General features: G+C 42.5%; 1 protein-coding gene across 1 annotated transcript in view; it reads left to right on the top strand.

The window, feature by feature from the left end:
* ptpa (protein phosphatase 2 phosphatase activator) overlaps positions 1 to 23,493 on the top strand; it is a 26,527-nt gene extending 3,034 nt beyond the window's left edge. The window contains exons 3-10 of the mRNA XM_069168891.1: positions 138 to 224; positions 1,045 to 1,170; positions 1,271 to 1,388; positions 1,531 to 1,630; positions 2,090 to 2,214; positions 4,645 to 4,745; positions 16,281 to 16,388; positions 22,639 to 23,493. Of these exons, the coding sequence (XP_069024992.1) occupies positions 138 to 224; positions 1,045 to 1,170; positions 1,271 to 1,388; positions 1,531 to 1,630; positions 2,090 to 2,214; positions 4,645 to 4,745; positions 16,281 to 16,388; positions 22,639 to 22,713 (840 nt within the window). The 3' untranslated portion in view covers positions 22,714 to 23,493. The remainder of the gene's footprint in view (positions 1 to 137; positions 225 to 1,044; positions 1,171 to 1,270; positions 1,389 to 1,530; positions 1,631 to 2,089; positions 2,215 to 4,644; positions 4,746 to 16,280; positions 16,389 to 22,638) is intronic.
* Positions 23,494 to 25,015: the final 1,522 nt, after the last annotated feature.

Here is a 25,015-nt window from a genome sequence, read left to right as displayed (position 1 = left end):
ACTGTGGAGCATCGTGTGGTTGATCTGCAGGACTTCTTCCATACACGTGTCTTGTTGTAGTTCATATGAAGTTTATGTTTTGTGGCAGTTGTTCTGCAAACATTCCAGTTTCCGTGGTAACGCTCTCCTTCCTGCAGGCGTACGCAGACTACATCGGATTCATTCTGACGCTGAATGAAGGTGTGAAGGGGAAGAAGCTCACATGTGAATATAAAGTCTCTGAGGTACGTTGTCTTTGTGTTTATGGCCTCATACAGCATATATGAGGATTCTTTTTTTCTTTGACGGGAAACAGTTTCACAGCTTGACATGATCAGTTTCACCTCATCGTGACAAACAATCCCTTATTTGTGTGTACGTTAAAACATTCAGGATTTCTCAGAGCAGTGGAGCTCCTTGATCTCAGTCAGTCAATCAAACTTTCACCTTCAACCAAGGAGGTCGTGTTTTTCAGGTGTTTTTTTTAGTTTGTCTTTTAACAGGATCACAGAAAAGGTCCTGGTCTGATTTTTATGAAACTTGGTGAACGGTGAAGCTTGGGCCGTTTCAACCTGGGATCCACATCAGGCCTCATCCAACAAATTATAGACATTAGATATTTCTTCTCATAATGACGTACATCTACAGTAGATGGTAGTAAAGTCCAGTAGTGACACAACATGTCAGTTCTAGAAATGCAATAACTAATCCTCCAGTCTACGTGATCACAGTGAATACAGCCAGCGGTTGTTAAGGAGTTTAGCAGCTGAAACCGTCACAGCTGCACCGTGAACTCTGGTTTGTCCTCTCTTACTGCACTTCGAGCTTGTATTGTAAAATCATTTGAGACCAAAGTATTCAGGAAATAAAGAAAAATAGAAAATCAATCCAATAAAATCATAACTAGGACAAAATGCCCACTAATTTACTGTCTGTTTATTACGTTCTTCTTTTTCCTTCAACAAAATGTGTAAACTGCCCAAATGTTTGCAGACAGTGAGTCGAGGCCACAGAACAGAAGTGTTGCTGCAGTCAGTATTGTGTTGTTCTGTTGTTCTGTGACAGACGGTGGAGAAGCTACTAGAAGTTCTGGGGACTCTGGACCGATGGATAAACGAGACCCCTCCTGTTGACCAGCCGTCACGTTTTGGCAATAAAGCCTACAGAACCTGGTACACCAAGCTGGACCAGGTCAGTGGACACATGCGCTCACGTGCAGCCATGCATATGCTCTTTGTGATGCCAGCGTGTGTGTGTGTGTGTGTGTGTGTGTGTGTGTGTGTGTGTGTAGGAAGCAGAGGCCTTGGTGTCCACAATGCTTCCTGCTGACAGATGTGCAGCAGCTGCAGAGATAGCAGTGTATCTGAAGGAGTCTGTGGGGAACCCCACCAGGATCGACTATGGAACAGGTAACACTACTGAGTCCTTCTTTCTTTTATTGTAGTCTGATACAGTAAAATGTGATTATAGACAGACTGCAGACAGACTGCAGACAGACTGCAGACAGACTGCAGTCTGCCTGCATCTCCTCAGTGTGTGTTTGTCCTGCAGGTCATGAAGCAGCGTTTGCAGCGTTCCTCTGCTGTCTCTGTAAGGTCGGAGCTCTCAAGGTGGACGATCAGCTGGCCATCGTCTTTCAGGTGTTCAACATGTGAGTATGCAGCTAGTTCGGTGGGCTGGGTTGGTTTCTTTATCTAAAACACTGGCTCTAATGAAACATTTGAATATAATTATAATAGCTGTGTTTATTCTGACTTACGATAACCTTGCACTTTATTAGTGTTTTTAACCAGCAGCACGTTACTGTATATCTGAGCTGTAAACCGCACAAAGCTGTCCCAGCAAAATGATTTCAAATGCTGGCCTCCAACAGAAATTAGCCCTATCTTTTGGAGCTCAATTATTTAATATATTGATATTAGCGGCAATGTTAGTTCATTGCAGACAAGGTTGGAAAATAATGAGCAGGACTGTTTTATGGCATTTTCCTCAAAAAAAAAAAAAAAAATGAGAGCAGGGAAGTTTTTTTTAGCAGTTCTACTGCAAGTATCACAAAACTAAAAATTAAAATGACAAATCACTTGACCTCCTTTTTTTTTTTTTTCCCCAGGTATCTGTCATTGATGAGGAAGCTGCAGAGGACCTACAGGATGGAGCCCGCTGGAAGCCAAGGTGTTTGGGGACTGGATGACTTCCAGTTTCTGCCCTTCATCTGGGGCAGCTCCCAGTTTGTCGGTAAGAGCCTCGACAGCGGTTTAAAAAACAACAACTTCGTCTGTATGTGGTGGGAAGCTCATGGGGATATTCAGGCTGGGACCCAATATGATTTTCACACAACACATAAGAAAACCAGAAAGCTAGACAACTTTTATTGGCTCATGCGACAGGCGAGCAATTTGAATTGAGAGGCAGTGTTATTTAGTGCCATTCTAAAGATAATTATAAGTGTGTTTATTTTATTCACAGCTCAAAGTCCTTTCTTGTTGACAATATGCAACATTTGAGTGCCTTAACAGTAGGAAGTACATCCAGTGCATCCAACTTTTGAAACTTTACATTTTTCAAAATAGATGCATTTTTTTTTATTTTATGTTTTCTTCCTCTGCTGTATTAAAAAACATGCTAAAATTAAGATACGTACCAAACTGTACATTTTGTGCACCACTATGTCCCCAGTAAATCTAGAATTGATTTTGAGACAGGTTATATACCAAACTATTTCCTGATTGGGACCATTTCTGCTGGTATCCCGGCTGTATGAACTATTAATGTCATGACAGTAGTTTCACTCTCATCATGTACCAGAAATTAACAATTCCTAAAAGCCAGCAAGTGTTGAGTTTTGGACTTTGATGGTAAATGTTAACAGCAAAGTTGTCAGCTCTTGTTCACTACAGTTAATGTCACAAAATTAAAATGAGGCTTTTTTTTTCTAGTTTGGGTGATCTGCACCAAAAAAATCATGACTCTGTATTTTTAGGCTGAATGGCAATACATGATAATTATGTCTTTATTTTCTACATATTGGACTAAATGTTCATTTGTAAGTCAAATAAAATGCACACAGGGTTTCCTTCCCTGTTTAAAAATATGCAAAACATCTAAATGAAATATCAGATAAAATAAGTAGGCCTATTTTTATTAAACGTAGCGATGTTTATGAGTGTGCTCCTTCATTTGTTTTCCATAACGAACTGATGATTCCTGTTGCCAGTGTTTTTGTGTTACTGGTAGTAGTTTTGCAGCTTCCTCTCAACCCAATTGATGTTGTTGTTGTTTTTTACAGCAGCTAATTTTCACACTCGTTGTGCTCAAAGACTCACGGCTGTCTCCTTCTTCAGTGACTCTCACTCGTCCCACTGTGTGTTTACAAGCCATTCAGGTCTGCTGGTTACTTTAGCTGAGCAGCTGATGAGGCCTCCTCCCTCTCATGTCCAGTTAATCCTCTGCCTCCAGTAGTGATAATGATAATGTACCAGCTCCGGGTTGACAGTGTGAGAGAAGAGAGCTGCAAACACTGTCGGGGCTTTTATGGAAAAAATGAGTTATGTAATGCAACATCAGACTATATCGATAAAACAATTTTGTGTTTTCCTATATTTTGCTTGAAAATATATTGATATACCTGAAAGAGTCCAAATCCCGCCCAGCTTGAATCCCGTCCATGTTTGGCTGTTGAGGAAGAGTTGGAGAGTGTTTATTTACATGAGGGATGTAGTGACAGGTTCTGTACACAAGGGGATGTCAGTCCCCAACAAACAGGCATCCATACCCGGCCAGCTGTGAGACTCTTACCAGTTTTAAAGGGCATAATTACATGAATATCAGCAATTCATACGGAATGATGGGTAATCCATTGATTGGACAGTCTTGGTGATGTCATCCTGCATCATTCACACATCGTGAAGGACTCGCATGAAACAAATGACTGACAGTAGATGACGGTGCGCTTTACTGAACCCGATGTATTTCTTCTGTGGAGTTCACCATGTAATTACTCATTATGATGATTAATAGTCCCCCGACTGAACCTCGTCCTCATGCGCTGCCATGATGGAACAATATTAATGAACAGACATGGAGAAAAGCATTTTGTTCCATAATATTACAAAAAGACAGAATAAGACACGAGCTTACAACACCTCTGGTTCACCTCGCTTTCTGCTTGATCAGGGAAAACCGACCCACATGTGATGTTACCATGGTTACCAGCTGATCTTGCATAAATATAGTTTAAAGAGTACCTTTAGATGTCATAAGATCTAAGGCTACACAAGTGGTTCATATGGAATTAATTAATGCTCTGCAGTGAGTGTAGATATCAGCAATTAGAATAAAAAGTAATACTGAATCTTCTATTGAATAAAGCAGATCAACGTTTGAGTGCATTTTAAGGCTCATACTTACTGTTTCCTCTCAGCTATTGTGAAAAGGTGAAGGAAACTAATAGTTTTATTTGTGAAGACGAGTAAATACTAAAGGACAGTTGTAGCTGTCTCATTTACGGTCGATGCTGTCGATGTGTGTTTGACAGGATGACCTCATGGTGCTGATGAGTGGACATGTCCCTCTGTGCTAGGAAGGGACATTACACTCAGTGAATGATCTGGTGAACGGTGACCCCTGGTGGTGAACATGTGCACTTACAGCCTGGTCTCCCCTCAGATCACCCAACACTGGAACCTCGGCACTTCATCGATGAGCGGGTGGTGAACGAGCACCACCCCAACTACATGTTCCTGGAGTGCATCAAGTTCATAAACGAGGTGAGAAGATGAAACTCACTTTGTTAATCATAACAGTTTTCTTCTCCACCTGCTGCTGTTTGCTCAAACCCCCTGAAACCTTCATCTCTCACTGACTCTGGGTCACTGTGCAACATACCTGCATATAACTGCATATTCACTGCACACACCTGATGGCCCCGCCCCCTTGAGGCCACAAAGGTTGAGGCCTTATCATTTGGGTCTATGTAATGAATTGATTGCAAAATTTACTAGAATATTAGAATATTAACTGTGTGAGACCTTTAGTTTTACTTCATTTTGAGCTCATTTGTTATACACTTTATGTAAAAAAAAAATTGATGTTTCAAGCACTGAAAACATAAACCCCAGATAAAGTACGATAGTAGCATCGTTAAGTACTGTGAGGCTGCAACCAAAAAATACTTTCAATATTAATAATTGCATTTAAAAAAATATATAAATTATGTTGAAAAATGACAATTACCATAATCACTGACACTCAGTTGTCTTGTTTGACCAACATCTCCAGATTTTCATTTTACTAGAGAATAAACACCTTCAACAAGCCGGTGACAGTTTCCGTGTTCCAGATGAGAGACGTCCTTTAGTACACTAACTAATACTGCTCTTCCATGTCAGGACTCTTACTTGTGTAGTACTTGAATTTAGACAGAGTTGTGTTGTTTCAAATCTCACTGCTGTTCTTCACGGACAGGAAGTGACCTCATCATGTGACCACATCACCCTCCAAAATATCTGCAGCTTTAATTATTTTACCCAGAAATCAGTGTGTTTTTGTGTCCTCTGTTTAACACTCAATAAACACACTGATTCTTCTGTCCAGCAGCAGCAGTGGAGAACAAACACTTTGTGTTCAGGAACAGCTGCAGCTTCCTCACGCTTTTAATTTGAAAATCCTTTATGCCGGTGGCCCCGCCCCTTGTGTCCACAGTTTCACAGTTCTTTTTTTGGACCGTTGTGAGGTCATCATCCTGGTACTTGTAGTGTACTGATATTTCTGTACTGACAATGTGAACACACTGATGCAGGGAGTTGGTCGAGAGTTGGTTCGAACATTTAGAACTCGAAGATAATTTTTGCTTTTAATAAAGTGTTAAAAACTAAGATTTTCTTTTCATTAAATTAGTTGTTTCCAAATGATTTTCTGTTAACTGACTTATTGACTGATAATTCTGGCTCGAAGGTCTTGATTGTTCTCTGGGTGTCTGGGGAAATAATCATAATGACATGCAACGGTTGGACAGAATAACCAGAACACTTCTGGGAAAATCCAGTATGTTTGTATTTGTAATTTGGATCAACCAACTCTTTAAACTCACAGCAGTGTTGTGAAATGCTCATTTCTTTTCTAAACAGTGGTACAAATCTTTGCACGATCTTCTGTGCTGTTCGGTTAAAGATGATGTGTGAAGCGTCCATGTTTTAGGAAACAGCCAAATTCGAGGCATCGTTGACTGTCATGGCTGCAACATTGTGTTGTATCAGAATCGTCTCTATCAACTGAGCATGTGAATACGTGGAAGGATTTCTTCAAAGTCTTCACTCCTAGAGTGGACAGACGTGGATGTAAAGTTGACTGGTTGGTGGAGTCACACAATCTAGTTGTATGCTGAGTCATCGTGAACAATCTATTAATTCTACATCAATATTAGGGGGCGTCCAAATATGCACGACTGCCCTCGAACCCGCCGTGTGACTGAATTCTGCCACTTTATTAAAATATATTTTAAATTATTATTTTTTTCTGACCTTATTCAGTCAATGTTAACTTTAGAATTGACTCTAGTTACATATTAAATATGATCAGTGTATATATAACACTGGTGTGATTCTGTACAAATTTAGCAGTTGGAAATAAATTGGTGGAGCTCAGCTGAATGTGCTTTTGTCCAGGAAAAGGAAGGTGGGGGTAGGAGGGAGAGGGAGTGTGTGTGGGGGGGGGGGGGGGGGGGGCAGATGGATTGTGTTGGTAGTGTGCCAGAGCAGGAATTGTGCGCTTTGTTTTGGGGGTTTTCGGAGGAAAAGGAGGGGAGGAAAGTAGAGGAGGGCGTCGGTGGAGCAGCTACATCCTTTTCCTCCTTCCTAACACACATGCACCACCTCCTTCCCTCTTTTTTTTCTCCTCCTCCTCTGGTGTGACCCCTCCTTCCTCTTCCTCCTCCTCCTCCTCCTCTTGCTCCTCCTCTTGTTTGACCTCTCCTTCCTCCTCATGGTCAAGACAAGGATGCTGCTGCTGCGTCCGCTGTTCCTCTCAGCTTTCTATATTTGTTACTTTTCTCTCTTCTTTGGCTTTTTCTTTGTTTTTTTTCTTGTTTAATTGATTTGGTATTTTTGATATCACGGTGGTTTGGAGCCCGTTGGTTAGTCGATCACCATCAAAATGAATTGGCAACTAAAATGAAATAGTAAGTTCTCATAGAAAACATAACAGACAGGTTTTTAGTTTACATATAATAAACTTGACTAATGTTTACGTATAGATCACATTGGAATTAATTTTCAGTGTAGTACTGAAAAACTCAATGAAATTGAATTGAACAAGAAAATTCCTGCTATGAGTTCTAAAAAGTGGAAATAGACATCTTGAAAAATCATCTCGATGCATTTTGATGTTTTGATATAAATCTTGCAGCTATACAACAAAATTTGAGATCTGACCCCGATAATCACTTTATTTAGTTTAGTTTATAAAAAGTTAATCAGCAGTCAGAGTCATCAGCACGTCACCTGAGAGCCGGTTATATGGCTGAAGGTATGAGGAAGGCGTGTAGAGACATTCATGTCTGTAAACCGTCTGCCTCTCTGCTCTGTTGCTGCTGTTCTTCTGGTCTCCACCAGGGGTCTCCAACCTTTTTCATCTGAGAGCTACTTTGACAAAATGAAAATGTCTAAGAGCCCTCAGACACTGTAACACTTACTCACATAACTGAGCTCCACCAAACCAGCTGAATAACTTTCTTTCATGTGAATAATAACAAATTGATGCTCAACACTCCAACAAAAGCTTGCGAGCTGCCGGCCGGTTGGGGACCCCTGATCTACACGGCCCAATGTAAAGTACAGTCTGATGCTGAAATGACCATCATAACGTCCCTTCAAGTCTTTTTTTGTGCCATTGATATTCAAACAGTTTTCAGTTACATGGACGTTGGTTCACTTAAAGTTTCAGTTGGATTTGTGTCATTTGTTCAAAGTATATCTGTCTGGTATGCTTCCTCAGTGTTTTTAGATTTATATTATACTTACGGTTTTTCACCCAGTTGGACTCCTTCTTTAATTGGGCAAGTAAACGTTGATGTGACACAGTTAGGTTGTGAAAGCTGTGGGGGAGGTGGGGGAGATTCTCCGGGGAGATGTGTGGGTGGACAGATGTGAACAAAGATACTGAACGAGGTGACAGCGACAGGTGCATGCAAATGAGTCATTGTAGTTTGGCCTGCTTTTCAAGACAATCAACACTTGCAGAGGCTTCTCTCTTGTTTATAAACCACCAGATTACAGAACATTTAGAGGAGGTTTTTGCGAAGGCTTTGGCGCTGGAGGTTGCCGTCTGGGCCGAGGAAGCACATCTGAAGACAAGGAAGGTGTTTCAGTCACCAAGGTAGGCCATCACGATGAGGACATGAAGATTCAGAGTCTTATGGTCTGAAAGATGAGGTCGCTGGTGGAGCAGGTCGCCCCGATTGGAAGGTTGACTTTGTTTTAGTTTTTTAGAGGCTTGAATAACATGTACGTCAGACAGGTGTAAAAAAAAAAAATCGAGGAAATCAAAAGTGTGACTCCATTTTTCCCAGCTCGATGTCATTACTGTTATTGAGCGTCTCTGCGTCTCATCTCTGTCTCCCAGAAGCCGCTCACGATGCATCACTGGCCGTTACGCGCCGCCAGCGGCGGCAGTTTCCACCTTTGCCAACTTTAAAGCTCCCTTTCAGACCGTCTCCACGACTCACGGCTCCGTGACCCCTGTGACCCCTGTGACCCCTGTGACCCCTGTGACCCCTGTGATAAGTGAAAGGAGACTGTCTTCAGTTTTCCAGAGAACCTATGTGAAGAGTCATAACTCAGTCAAATCTGAACACAGACATGATACACCGAAGTTTTAGTGACGGGCATTTCAAGCAAAACTACGGTTCAAAATTCGCTCTGAACTATTCGATGTTTCATCACGTTTGAAGGAGTTCCACACAAAACTTTCTGACTGTAGTTGTCTGTTCATGTTTCCTGGTGTTCGCACCGGGACATCTAATACCAGGAGAGTTTTACCTGCGAAGCTCCGAACCCCTGAAAGCAGCGTCTTCTTCTCCTCATGTTATTTAATGGCGGCTAGCAGGCAGCTTTTAGGCGCATTACCGCCACCTTCTGACGGGAGTAACACATTACAACCAGGTACCAGTAAAAACAGGGGAAATAAGAACAACAGTCACATATACTAATCGATTTTGCAGATTAAAGCGACTATTCGAATATTTGAAATTCGTGCCCCGTCACTACTGGGTTTACATTCAGTGTGACTTTCTCAGGAGATGATCTCTGATGTCCATTAAAGATAAACATCCATAAATCTGCTTAGAAATCATATAATTTACTGCTTATAACTGCAGAACTTGCCTTGGAATCATCATGTTTTTAGTTTTTCTTCAGTATCAAAGTCATTTAGTGACGTTTCAATACATCCTATTGCAAAAGTCTATTTCATTTACGACCTCCAAGATGGCTTCCTGCATCTCAGTGGCATGAATTCATGGCTGAGTTAAACTCAATGAGAAACTGCACGAGTCGTGGAGGATCTTTTGGAAAACAAACAGCTGCTAAATGTCCCCATTTTTAACGATGGTGTTACATGAGCCTTCACACCGACTTTAAAACAGCGAACATATCAATGCACTGACTTCTGCAGTCACAAGTTTATGTGGGTCAGAAACTTTAAATAAGACAAGTAAACCAGTTATTCTGTCTGTACGATGAAGGGAAATTTCATTTAACAAAATACTTTCCATTAGCCTCAATTAAGTTTATAATTATTTTTGTCCAATACATATAAATGTGCTGCATGGCCACAGACAATACTAACAATTAGCTGCATGTCAATCAAAGAGTACAAGGTTTTATTCAACTGCAGGTAACCATAGCAACAATACTGATGCTGACAGCCTATTTCACCAGCTGGTAAAATCAATCTGACTTCAAATGCACAATTTGGTAAGCGGTACATAATACACACAAGTATAGACTGAGAGGTTCGTTCCTGTTGTGGATCTGTTTCTGGTGTCATTCATGTGGAGAGAGGATTTACTCAATTCAATTCAATTTGATTTATAAAATTGCTGCATGGCCACGGGCAATACTAACTTCAGTTAGCGCCAAATCACAACACAGGTTATTTCATGGCACTTAACACATTAAAGTCTTTACAGCAGAACTTTACAATATTATACAGAGAAACCAACAATTCAACAATTCCCACATAATCTAGGAAGAAAAAAACTCCTCTTTAAGGGAGAAAGCATCTGTTAACAGAACCAGACTCAGAGGTGGGCGGAGCATCTGTTAACAGAACCAGACTCAGAGGTGGGCGGAGCATCTGTTAACAGAACCAGACTCAGAGGTGGGTGGAGCATCTGTTAACAGAACCAGACTCAGAGGTGGGCGGAGCATCTGTTAACAGAACCAGACTCAGAGGTGGGCGGAGCATCTGTTATCAGAACCAGGCTCAGAGGTGGGCGGAGCATCTGTTAACAGAACCAGGCTCAGAGGTGGGCGGAGCATCTGTTAATAGAACCAGGATCAGAGGTGGGCGGAGCATCTGTTAACAGAACCAGACTCAGAGGTGGGCGGAGCATCTGTTAACAGAACCAGACTCAGAGGTGGGCGGAGCATCTGTTAACAGAACCAGGCTCAGAGGTGGGCGGAGCATCTGTTATCAGAACCAGGCTCAGAGGTGGGCGGAGCATCTGTTAATAGAACCAGGATCAGAGGTGGGCGGGGCATCTGTTAATAGAACCAGGATCAGAGGTGGGCGGAGCATCTGTTAATAGAACCAGGATCAGAGGTGGGCGGAGCATCTGTTAACAGAACCAGGATCAGAGGTGGGCGGAGCATCTGTTAATAGAACCAGGATCAGAGGTGGGCGGAGCATCTGTTAACAGAACCAGGATCAGAGGTGGGCGGAGCATCTGTTAATAGAACCAGGATCAGAGGTGGGCGGAGCATCTGTTAACAGAACCAGGATCAGAGGTGGGCGGAGCATCTGTTATCAGAACCAGGATCAGAGGTGGGCGGAGCATCTGCTTCGACCAGTTGGGGTGAGAGGAGAGCAGAGAGAGAAAAGGACAGCATAGAGATACAAGAGAAGAACTGTTGGTGGAGACGATGGTCACAAATGACACGTGATGTACAAATGAAAAATAAGAATCACAAACGAGTACGACGTGTGTAATTTGGGTTCCCACAATTGCTTGCTTCCAACATTTAAATCATATTTACAAATGCACACACGCCACAACCTGAATGAATATTAATGAGTATAAGGTGATGGCAGTCCAGCGGAGACCACCTGAACCTCACCGTCCCCACCGAGGGAGGCCGGGGGTGGGGTGGGGTGGGGGGGCAGGAAGTACAACTGCTCACCACCTATCTACCGTCATTTAACCACATATTTACCCTTATAAGCTACTACACAGAAACTATAGTCAGTAGGTGTGTTTTAATCAAAAGGGGAGGAGCTATTCTGTCTATTAAGGAAAAACTGTTGTTCCCACTTTGACATTATTTGAATTCACCAACCAAAAGTCCTGATGTCCCAGTTTCCCACCAGCACTTGAACACAGCATGTGTTTTGTGGATCAGTGAGACTCCATAAGAGTCTGAAAACGCCAAATGTGATCTGTGCACATCAGGCGATCTGTGCAAACACATTAGTCCAAATAATTACCGAATAATGTCACACATTTGTATACGGGGAGCTTTTCAAAGGCTAAAAATCATTCGAACTGTGAAGTTGAAGTTAAAACTCTGTATATAAAATAATAATATTCATTCAGGTGTAATTTTATTTTATGTGTTCAAATTTAATTTGTGATCAGCCAAAATTGTACAAACTGGTGAATCTTATTTTCATTTGTAGATCACGTGAATACACATTTGAGGCTAATTTCTCTCCACATATTCAGTCTTTATCGTCCTCTTTAGTTTCTGTTGCTGTGAACAAACACTGAACTCCATAATACACCCAAGTATTTCCCTCCTATTCACACATGTGGCTACTTCAAACTCATGGTCTTTAAAAAAAACATTATTTAGACACTAGGCTTTGTGTGTGTGTGTGTGTGTGTGTGTGTGTGTGTGTGTGTGTGTGTGTGTGTGTGTGTGTGTGTGTGTCCTAAACATGAGTCACTTCCTTCCCCACATGCTGCTGTGAATCACTCCTTCCTCCAGGGAATACGAGCTGTCTCCACCCCCTCCCTTCCCCTCCCCTCCCCCCTCCCCCCCTTCCCTCCCTTCTCTGTGCCCTTCCCCCATGTGTTCTCATGCGAGGCCCTGGAAAGTGTCTGGAGCGGTGAAAGGGGGGAGTGTGTGGGGGAGGTGGGGGGCTTTCGATGGGGGGATGGAAAAAAGGAGGAGGTTGTTAGATTGATGCCCCGGGGTCTGGGTTTGAGTTCCTTGGCCTCTTGGGAGAAAATGGTGGGAAAACCATTTATAGTCGTCACTTTTTATTCATATGTCTATAAATTTATACATTTGGTTTTGTCACTTTTGTTGTCTGTGTACGAAAACACACTCCATTTTTATTATTCAGGGGATTACCAACTATTAGCCTTTTGTTCTTTTAGCTCTGTTGATGAAATTGCTGCATAAAAGCTGCATAACCCAGTTATGTCTGTGCATATAGGCCCAGTAACAGTTAACAGTTGCATTTCCACGCGTCACCAGTGAGGGCGCTGTCGGGTGCTGGTGAGCACAGATGTGACTTCTTATTCTAAGAAAAGAGGGGATTTCTCGTCATATCGTGGCCAGACTGCAAGTTTCTAAGGGGGCAGTGTGTGAAGCTCTTAAACACTTTGGAAACTGGATCAGACCAAAAGTGAGGGCTCCATCAGAAGATCAGCACACAAAGCTTTGTTCACTGAAAGACGGCAAAGCAACTTCACTGATAGAATTTGCTGAATAAAGAACACAGAAGTGACTCAGAGGTCGAGTATCGTCTCCAAGCTACTTCTCAGGAGGGAAACATGGCCAAACTAAGACGAACCAGAGGAGTACAAGTACCTGGTGTCTCCATGACAACAGACTGAACTGGAAGACCAACATCAACGCTGTCTACAAGAAGGGGATGAGTCGACTCTTTTTCTTGAGGAAACTCCGATCCTTCAATGTGTGCAGCGAGATGTTGGAGATGTTCTACCATCTGTTGTGGCCAGTGAACTGTACTTCGCTGTGGTCTGCTGGGGGAGCAGCATTGGAGCCGGAGACACCAACAGACTTAACAAACTGGTTAAGAAGGCCGGCTCCATCATCGGCTACAAACTGGATAGTCTGGAAAAGGTGGTGGAGAGGAGGACGCTGAACAAACTATTATCCATATTGGATAATCCTGACCACCCTCTCCACCTGCTGCAGGGACAGAGGAGGACTTTCTCCTAAAGACTCCTCCAGCTGCTGTCACAAGGACAGATACAGGAGATCATTCCAGATACAGGAGATCATTCCAGATACAGGAGATCATTCCTGATACAGGAGATCATTCCAGATACTGGAGATCATTCCTGATACAGGAGATCATTCCTGATACAGGAGATCATTCCTGATACAGGAGATCATTCCAGATACAGGAGATCATTCCTGATACAGGAGATCATTCCAGATACAGGAGATCATTCCTGATACAGGAGATCATTCCAGATACAGGAGATCATTCCAGATACAGGAGATCATTCCAGATACAGGAGATCATTCCTGATACAGGAGATCATTCCTGATACAGGAGATCATTCCTGATACAGGAGATCATTCCAGATACAGGAGATCATTCCTGATACAGGAGATCATTCCAGATACAGGAGATCATTCCTGATACAGGAGATCATTCCAGATACTGGAGATCATTCCTGATACAGGAGATCATTCCTGATACAGGAGATCATTCCTGATACAGGAGATCATTCCTGATACAGGAGATCATTCCTGATACAGGAGATCATTCCTGATACAGGAGATCATTCCAGATACAGGAGATCATTCCTGATACAGGAGATCATTCCAGATACAGGAGATCATTCCAGATACAGGAGAAAAAATTCGTGATACAGGAGATCATTCCAGATACAGGAGATCATTCCTGATACAGGAGATCATTCCAGATACAGGAGATCATTCCAGATACAGGAGAAAAAATTCGTGATACAGGAGATCATTCCTGATACAGGAGATCATTCCAGATACAGGAGATCATTCCTGATACAGGAGATCATTCCAGATACAGGAGATCATTCCTGATACAGGAGATCATTCCTGATACTGGAGATCATTCCAGATACAGGAGATCATTCCTGATACAGGAGATCATTCCTGATACAGGAGATCATTCCAGATACAGGAGATCATTCCTGATACAGGAGATCATTCCAGATACAGGAGATCATTCCTGATACAGGAGATCATTCCTGATACAGGAGATCATTCCTGATACAGGAGATCATTCCAGATACAGGAGATCATTCCTGATACAGGAGATCATTCCAGATACAGGAGATCATTCCTGATACTGGAGATCATTCCAGATACAGGAGATCATTCCAGATACAGGAGATCATTCCTGCCAATAAGACTGTACAATTACTCACCTCTGGCAAAATCCATCACACAACAATAACACTGTTGTCTGTGTTTCTTGGTTGTTTGTATATAATATATATAGATATATACTGCACTGTATATACTGTGCATTTTATATTTTTTACTGCTATTTTATTGCTTTTCTATTATTCTATTATTATCTTATTGCTTCTGTATGCTGCTGTAGCGAAAACATTTCCCCTCTGGGATTAATAAAGTAACTACCTAACCTAACCTAACCTACCAAGTTGGAGAGCAGTGTCAGTAACTGACGGATGTCTGGAAGGAGACAAAGAGGAGAGACGTTGACAGAACTCATTGAAACATGGCGGTGGCAGTTTTCAAGTCTTCGACTGTTTTGCTGCTCTGAAGTTGGACACTTGCATCGACTCAGTTCCACCGTGACCTTGAAGAAGCTCTCGGTTCTTCAGACGTAGTGCAGAAGGATTCATCCTCAGCAGGTGATGAGCCCAAACACCTCAAAGCTTTGCAACAACTACTGAAACCAGTGCAAGTCCAATTTATCTGTGGTAGCACACGTGGAGACAAAATATTTAATCGTAATTTGGTCCAACGATGAAATCAAAAGCACATGAATTGCCAAAATGTATGTTGTATTTTCTGAGAAGAAAATAAGAGCTGCCAGTAAGCATGAATATTTTGTAATTGGAACAAAATAAATCCGTTAATTAAATTACCTGCGTTCAAATGGAAAAGGCTACCGGCGAATTGAGTCTACAAAAAAATATCGAGAACGTCATCGCTGACTGAGGTGATTACAACAGAATGGAGGACGTCATGCGAAGTTCTCTTACGCTCCCACGAAATCACGTGAAAGTAAAACTAACTGGATCAGATGTACACAAAAACAGATGTACACAATCACACAAAAACAGGAACCTTATTTTGGATCTTAGTCCAAACTTTAAGGTGTGAAGCTGCCCTGAGAAAACTAAAATCTGCCATTCCTGACAGAACTGGAGGTTTTTGGAACATCTTGTTGGGATTTCATGGCTGATGAAGGTTGAACCAGCTCGTGGAATCCAGTCATTAAAGGTGATCCGATCAACCAGGACGGATGTTAATGCCTGAAGCTGAGAAGAGAACTGTCCGCGTGTGTTTTAATGTCCGGTGTGAACAACCACAGACGGTTGTGGGGAATCTGAAACTATCCAACAGCAGAAGTATAAATCCTGTAAAACTGTGTTCACTTCTTTTATTGTCATCATGCAGCATTCATCACATTCTCCTGCTCAGCCAGCTACAAAACCTCCGAAAACCAAATCTCATTTTAGAACAAGTTTCTCATTTCTTCATTGGCTGAAAAATGCAGCTTCAGTCTGCTTGAATGAAGTTATTTACAACAGATTTCATTGGTGACCCATTTTCACAGTGTAAGAAAGTGTGAAGAAACCTCCCAACTCATCCATCCCTCAACGCTCTAACAAATAATAGTATTATGGGTTGTATTTCAAATTCATTATTCCTGATTCTCCATAGCTGAAGGAAAGCCACCTTCACCGCCTGTAGGGGGCGCCTGATGCTCTCAAAACAGATTGGCTGCTGTCGGTTTCATAACTTTAAAAAGGTGTAAAATTATATTAAAATGGGTCAAACATTGTGTTGCAGTAGACATAAAAGATATCGATGTGTCACCGGTCTCTCTTTAACTTCGTCTTCGTCACTCTCTCCGTCCTGCAGATGAAGACGGGTCCGTTTGCAGAGCACTCCAACCAGCTGTGGAACATCAGCGCCGTTCCTTCCTGGTCCAAAGTCAACCAGGGCCTGATCCGAATGTACAAGGCCGAGGTACGCCTGCTGTCCCTCGCTTTCTCCGTCAAAAGTCTTCAGCTATTTGACAGTCTGACAGAGTCTTCAAAAAAAAAAAAAGGAAAAGAACATAAAATACAACTTAAATAGAAAAACACAACATTTGAACAGCGCAACACAAAAACTATCTAAAGTTTACTGTCATTTACTAACCAGACAAAATACATGAAGCCATTAAATTCCAGAGAAAGTGTTGGTACGTCCAGCGCTGTGTCTCTCGGGTGGAGACGTTTATGATGACGAGGGTGGTGTAAAACGGGTGGTGTGACGTACATATTCTGGATGTCCCTCCAGTCTAGACTCTCCAGCTCGGTTCCCTAAAAAGGTCAAACTGTGGAGACTCAATTACTCAACGGTGCAAATTTTCCTGCCAACGTTCAACAAAGTTGAAATCAGCACAACTGAAAATAATTGTGAATTTCACTCAAACTGGCAGTTATATAAAAAAAATAACTGAAAATGAATAGAAAAATGTTTAAAACCAAGAAGTGGTTGTACATTCAGGCCGTTCTGAGTTCAATGTTAACACCATCACATTAAACTTTCTGTGATCACATTGCTAACTTGGGGATTTTTAAAGTGCTTCCCATGTTCACCATCTTCGCGAGGATGCCGATAGTATTACACGTATTTAGTTGTAAACTTTCATGTTTGCCAAATTCAATTTTTTTGACCTGATGAAGTACCAAAGTTATTAACATTTTTCCTGAGAGGAACACAAATCACCAGGTGGCGTCATGGGGTCACCATGGTTACAAGGATACGTCCTCGGGAGTGGTGAAGTTTGTGGGACTCGTACTGAAATGTTTTGACAACTTCTGGGTGGATTATTAAAAAAATAAAAGAAATCCACCAAACTATGACCTAAAATTACTTTTTAATTTGTAATTGGTGCTAGTTCACAAATGTTAGTATGATACCACGCTTATCCAAGATCTTAACTTGTTAGTTTTATCCACTGACTGCATATAAAAGTGGACGAATCTTCCGGGTTCCAAATAAAGATTTCACTGTACTGAAGTGAAGATACAATAAAAGTGAATAAAATGTGTCCATCAGTTATCTCGGTGTTGTTAGCTAAAGTCACTCCTTCTTATTAGTTTTCTGGAGGTCCATCTGAAAATAATCCCTCATTCATTAGAAAAGAAGATTCAAGAAGACCTGTTTCTGGGGGCGTGTCTGTTTGATTGACAGGTCTGTGGTGCAGTCAGGTTACAGCTATCGGTGGGCGGGACGTAGTATCGTCAGGTTTCCGATCAGATCGGTCAGATCCACCGCTGGCTCCTCCCCCAGCTCGTCCAAATATGGTCACTTCCTGCTCCAAACCGCTCCGAACTAGCAAAGATGGTGACGGACAGAATCTGAACTGGAGGATTCATAACGTTCATGAACCAACGATGACATCACTGATGGATGATGACATCACTGATGGATGATGACATCACTGATGGTTGCCGCTCGGTTTTATCACTGTACGTCTGTTGGCATGCTGATGTTTGCATGTAGCTCAAAAAGTCTGCGGTAATTGAAGTGAACTTTTATTCTCCTTCTGAATTTATCGGACGGTCAAATGAATGTCCATATTCAAATACAAAGCCCGGTTAGAAACGCAGTTACGGCAAAACATGGCAAAGAAACTAGGGCAAAAAAATGTTGGTGTGTAAACTGGAATTCTCGTAATTCTTCACCCCGGTGAAGGAAAGTGTGTTTTCTTGTTTACGTGACATTTAAGAAGAAGTCGGCTCGCTGCTGAAAGCAAAACGCCCAGACGGACCGGTTCTCTGGAGGAGAGGCAGGAAAGGGTTAAGGGAGGCTGGAGAGAGAGAGTGTGTGTGTGTGTGTGTGTGTGTGTGTGTGTGTGTGTGTGTGTGTGTGTGTGTGTGTGTGTGTGTGTGTGTGAGAGTGGGGGGGGTGTCTCCCCGCCTGCATGCCCACATCCTGTGTTTTCCAGAGCAGCCTGTGAGTCTTCCCAAAGAACTGAGGGGCCAAGCTGTCTGCCCCCCCTCCCCTCCCTCCTCCCCCTCCTCCCCGTTCCCTTCATTAAATCCTCCCTCCCTCTGTCCCGACCTTCCTCCCTCAGAGCCTGGAGCAACCATCAGCAGACTTGCATTCCTCTCCCTTTCCTGGCCCCACACAGGGTTTCGGAGCAGAGAGCAGAATCCCCCATTTTCCGTGGGATCCGTTAACTCTGCTGGCGTCCTGTTGGAGGACGACTTAGTGGAAGGATGCAGGGAAACAGCTGTAGAGATGTCGACTTTATTCTACATGTATTCTTCATACTTGGAAACAAAACGCAGCTCTCACCTTCACATCTCAAAGGCTCCTCACACTTTGTTTTTAGTGTATTTTAGCCAATTTACAACAACTGATGTGTTTTCTTTGTCCTTCGGCCCCAGAAAACCACAGTTCAGCTTATTTCAGTCTGTTTAAAAGAATTAACTTTCTTTAAAAAAAAATTAAAAAAAAAATCCCAATCAAGATATGTCAGCTTTTACTGTTGTTTAGACTAGTTTAGATAATTTAAATACTGGAGGGAAATGAATCAAAATAAAAAGCCTGGCGGATAAGAAGCCCACTGGAAAACAGGGACATAAAAACGCTGCAGTAATCATTTTGTTTTTCTTACAGTTAAATCACAGAAAAAACGATTCAAAACTAAAGTGTTGTCTTTTCAAACCTCCTTTGCTTTCTTCCACTGAAGTGATGAGACATTAGCATTATTATGTTCCCTACAGACAGCCCAACACCTACAGTATCCCATGTTGAAAATCTAACAAGATCAGACAGTACGTCCTAAATGCAATGATCTCGCCATCTGACTAAAACCAGCCAATCAGCTGCTGCTTCCCATCAGTGTCCTCCTTCCGTGGTTCACAGTCCACGACTACTAATGGTACACAACCACAGACTGTTTCTAAAAGAGTTCGTAGCTTCAGGTCTGTAAAATGGTTCTGATCCAGAAGTGTCTTCAGCTGCAATACCAGCGAGTGCCACTAGAGGTCGGCTCCAAAAAGCCTCCGGCTCCATAGACTCCCATTCAACTTCTCTCATCAAATCCAAAGTGAATAAAATGTGTCCATCAGTTATCTCGGTGTTGTTAGCTAAAGTCACTCCTTCTTCTTAGTTTTCTGGAGGTCCATCTGAAAATAATCCCTCATTCATTAGAAAAGAAGATTCAAGAAGACCTGTTTTTGGGGGCGTGTCTGTTTGATTGACAGGCCTGTGGTGCAGTCAGGTTACAGCTATCGGTGGGCGGGACGTAGTATCGTCAGGTTTCCAATCAGATCGGTCAGATCCACCGCTGGCTCCTCCCCCAGCTCGTCCAAATATGGTCACTTCCTGCTCCAAACCGCTCTGAACTATCAAGATGGTGACGGACAGAATCTGAACTGGAGGATTCATAACGTTCACAAACCAACTGGTGACTTCAAATCAATTCATTTCCTTACAGCCATTAGTTATTAAATATACACATCACATTATAATAATGTGTTGTTTATCATTGCAATATTTTAGAATTAAAGTTTGTCCTCTGCCACGTTGGGTGATGTGACGTCAGGTGCAACGTAGCGAAATGCTAACGTTAGCATGTTGCTGTCAGATTCCTCGGTCTTTATTATTATTTTAATTTAAAAAATGGTTATTATCTGCAGTGAAAAGTAAAACTTGAGATATGTGGTTTGGTCCATGGTGGTCTATGGTGGTCTATGGTTGTCCATGGTGGTCCATGGTGGTCCATGGTGGTCTATGGTGGTCCATGGTGGTCCATGGTGGTTCATGGTGGTCCATGGTGGTACATTGTGGTCCATGGTGGTCCATGGTGGTCTATGGTGGTTCATGGTAGTCCATGGTGGTCTATGGTGGTTCATGGTAGTCCATGGTAGTCCATGGTGGTCTATGGTGGTCCATGGTGGTCCATGGTGGTCCATGGTGGTACGTTGTGGTCCATGGTGGTCCATGGTGGTCCATGGTGGTCTATGGTGGTTCATGGTGGTCTATTGTGGTTCATGGTGGTCCATGGTGGTCTATGGTGGTCTATGGTGGTCTATGGTTGTCCATGGTGCTCCATGGTGGTCTATGGTGGTCCATGGTGGTCTATGGTGGTCTATGGTTGTCTATGGTGGTCCATGGGGGTACATTGGTGGTCTATGGTGGTTCGTGGTGGTCCGTGGTGGTCTATGGTGGTCCATGATGGTCTATTGTGGTTCATGGTGGTCCATGGTGGTCTATGGTGGTCCATGGTGGTCCATGGTGGTCTATGGTGATTCATGGTGGTCCGTGGTGGTCTATGGTGGTCCATGGTGGTCTATTGTCGTTCATGGTGGTCCATGGTGGTCTATTGTGGTTAATGGTGGTCTATGGTTGTCCATGGTGGTCTATGGTGGTCCATGGTGGTCTATGGTGGTCCATGGTGGTCTATTGTGGTTCATGGTGGTCCATGGTGTTCCATGGTGGTACATGGTGGTCCATGGTGGTCCATGGTGGTCTATGGTGGTCCATGGTGGTCCATGGTGGTTCATGGTGGTCCATGGTGGTACATGGTGGTACATGGTGGTCCATGGTGGTCCATGGTGGTCTATGGTGGTTCATGGTGGTCCATGGTGGTACATGGTGGTACATGGTGGTCCATGGTGGTACATGGTGGTCCATGGTGGTCTATGGTTGTCCATGGTGGTCTGTGGTGGTCCATGGTGGTACATGGTGGTACATGGTGGTCCATGGTGGTTCATGGTGGTACATGGTGGTACATTGTGGTCCATGGTGGTCCATGTTGGTCTATGGTGGTCCATGGTGGTCTATGGTGGTTCATGGTGGTACATGGTGGTCCATGGTGGTACATGGTGGTACATGGTTGGACCTCTCCTATGTCAGTGTGTCATAATCAGTATTTCTGTGCAACAATGTGTCTCACTGAGGTGTTTTCAATCGTTTTTGGACAACAATGAAATTGTATCCATCTTTGGATGCACAGATAATACTTATTAATAGGAATTGGTTTTACATGTGGGGTTTGTTAACAGTAAGAAATAGAGAAATTTACCAGAAAATTCTCAACAGAAATGTAAAGTGAGTAATTAGAGCACAAAAAAACGTACGAATGCAGGTAAAAAAAAAAAAATTACACATTTTATCATAACTTCCATCAGTGTTAATTACATATCTATAGCATCTTCCTTTTGAATATGTTTGACATTTAAACTACACATGCTTTCAGTGTTTGATGTGACGAGTTGACCTGTCCTGTGACCCTTTGATGGTTTTAGAAATTTAACATTGATTAAATATCTTTTTAGACAAAAGATCTCAGGCATGTTTTTCCACCCCAGTTCTGCCCAGATGATCATGACTGATAGTGTCACTGCTCAGACAGCCCCCCCCCCCTCCCTCCACGACAGCCTCCCAACCCCCACTGCAGCCTCCCCCCACCCACCCGCCGTGCCACAGCCATTTTGAACACAGTCAGCGAGAGGCCTGTGAAGGGAGTTAACAGACTTCAGGTCTTCATCACCTTCATAACCGTCACAGCTGTTTGGATTCAGTTAGTTTTCATTTTGTGTTTTGTTTACTGTCAAAAATATTTAGCTGTCATGGACAGCGTTTTAGTTTTTTAGAAAAAAAACTGAAGATTTGTGATATAAGAACGGTAAAATATAGATAATAATAATATAAAAAGATACCAAACTCGGAAGGCAGTCATGATTGACCAGTATTGCCTGTTCAGAGTCGTACTGAAATATACAGCCCTTTTTAAAACTAGAGTCATCGCCCTGATGGGTGGATGTGCACGTGGGAGTCATCATGTAGAAAAGTTCAACTTAGATAAACTTTGACTGATAAATTCTCTGTGCTGACTTTTGAGGAAACTGAGAACCGTGAAATCCAAAGTGAACAAATTTGTTCGTCTTCTCGGCTTCAGTAAGAACTGATCCGCAAAACAAGCAACGTACGTTTTTTAAATGATCCCTGTGGACTTCTTGTACCTTCGGTGACCAAGCTCACCGAGTTTGTTAGCTTGGAGAGCTTTTCTTCCTCTTCAGTAAAAAACAAGCCCAAAATAAAATGCCATAATAATAATAAGTGGGAATAAATGGTACATGGAAAGCTTTAGGAACAGCCAACGGGTTCCTGGCTGGCGAACATGTGGTAGTTCGTCAAGCAGCCCAGTGAGACATCAACCCTCAGTTCTTCATCGTTATCTAAACTCTCTCGGTTCTTCTTCCATTTCCAGTGTTTGGAGAAGTTCCCGGTGATCCAGCACTTCAAGTTCGGCAGCCTGCTGTCCATCCAGCCGGTGAAGCCTTGATGTTCTCGGAGGAGCACGACGGAAAAGACCAAAACCCAACCGCTGGAATCAGCAGCTGTCCCCTCCACCGGCATCCTCACCTGCAGTCCAACAGTAGCACAAGTCAACCACATGTAGTCCCGACACACGCACCTCCACCTGCACACGCGTGTGCTCACGAGAGATTCTCAGACATTCATAACTTTGACGCAGAGCATGTTGTGGATGACCTTTGTGATTCTGGAGAGTTTTGGTATTTATTTATAGAAGCGATAGAGTTTCTTTTGGAAGTGTGCTCGTTGATGCTTCATATTTGGATTTGTCTCAGAGTTCATTCACGGTGGAGATAATCTACGGAAGAGAAAATCTCTTCTCATACTTTCTTCACCTTTATTTCGCTGTTTTCTTGCTTTTGCTCTTAAGGCCAAATGTTTTTTTATTTTGTTGAAAATGTACCAATAATGAAATAGCATTCAAACATCACATGAATCATTTTCTTGCAAACAACAACATCTGAGTGTTTACGGGAGAAAAGGAAGGATTCGGTCTTTTTAAGCAGCTCATCCAAAATGAAATGTACAGAATTCAATTCAGCAGATTTCATGGAAGATGAGTTTAGGTGAAAGTGTTTGTATAGAATCTGTCCTGGTTGTTTGTGTCCCTCCCCAACCTGTCAGCGGTGGACACCAGTATCAGACCTGCTCACACCACTTTCAATACATTTCTTTATCTCCGATTCGATCAGCTCCGTTACGGTAAATATTGTAAATTGACAAACTATAAATAAATTCTTGCTGTTGTGCTTTGCAGGTTTTTTTCAAAAAAAAAAATTACATTTTTGTTGAGTTTTGCGTTTCTTTTGTCATGTCATGAAGATTGCAACATGTGCTTTTTAATCTCATCAAAGAAAAGTTATTTTCGGGACCAAAATCAACAGATTTAATACATTTCTCCATTTTGTCATTCTGACCTGGTGATGCAACGAAGCGCACGACTTTGTTTCTGAATTTCTGTCTAACATTAAAGTCACTATGGCGAATTTTAAACTTTCAGATATCTTGCATATCAGGTGAAGTCAGTTCTCATTGGGCCTGCGGCACCTCTTAGACCAGAACTAGAGCACATAGAGGCTTCAGGTGAGAAATCTTGTTTCATCTCTTCATCTCCATTCAGCTACGTCACATGTTCAAAGTTACATAATGAATAAACTTTACAGTGAAGCCCAACAAGTTCACACAATGCTGATGAAGCCGCCAGGTGAATCTCTGTGTTGCAGAGATTTTAAATATGCCGTCCGGCGAGCCACACGGGCAGTGACGCGTTGTACGTCGCTCAGAGCTGAAGCGGCAGCAACGGTTGTGACTGACGGAGCAGAGGAGGCTGATCAGTTTAGAGTTTGGTGGAAAAAAATATTCAATGTTCACAGATGAATTGAATTTAATGTCAAAAGTGATCAACGGCGAGCAGGAGCACGCATCGTCATCGGTGGAGCTTTTCCTCATTGGAGACGGATGAAAGAAGTGCAGACAGATGTCATATTAATGAAGACTTTGAAGCCGTTACATGTTTTTGTAAATATTCTCTACGAGAGACAGAGTTTACAAAAGTCCCACATGGAAAAACATATTTAAACCAGACAGCCGGCTTCATGCAGGAACGTTTCAGATTCACTTGTTCACTGGACAAACTTGGTGAATCACACATTTACTGATGAATCGGACCCAATCATGAGTTGACTGTCACGCTGCTGTTTCTGCTTCCAATGTCACAAAGATTTCTCTCTGCAGAACAGATGAAAACGTGATGATGATGTTCAGGAGCCCAAAACTATTACAAACTCTCAATAACTGAGCTGCGACAAACAGACGAGGGAGGGGAGTGAATTCAGATGGTAGAAATGTGTTCTGGATGTTCGACTGGTGCAGCCTGCAGTGGGAGGTCTTCCTCTGAGGATGATGATGATGATGATGATGGACAGCAACCTGTGAGGACTGATGATGAGACAGTGAGGTGCCTGAGCTCATTTAATGGGGAGTAAGACAGCCCAACTGAAAGCTTCTGCTTCATCTGACATTTCTTTGTGCTCTTCAGTCATTTTACGTTTCTTCATAGTTTTTTTTTGTCTCTTTGCAGCAGTGGTGGAAAATAAATGAAGTACGTTAACTCAAGTGCTGATTTTGAGGTAACTAGTTTTCATTTGAGTGTTTTCAGTTCATCCTGCAATACTTACGGTCCAATACATTTAAAAGGGAAATATAGTTCTTTATCCTCCACTATGTTTAGTTAACTGTTTTAGTCCTGTACCCCCACCACCACCACCACC

The sequence above is a fragment of the Embiotoca jacksoni genome, unplaced genomic scaffold, assembly GCF_022577435.1.
Source record: "Embiotoca jacksoni isolate LCO1_2020_lvr unplaced genomic scaffold, fEmbJac1.0.p SCAF_42, whole genome shotgun sequence".
Lineage (NCBI taxonomy): Eukaryota > Metazoa > Chordata > Actinopteri > Embiotocidae > Embiotoca > Embiotoca jacksoni.
This window is presented reverse-complemented; position numbering and strand designations above follow the sequence as displayed.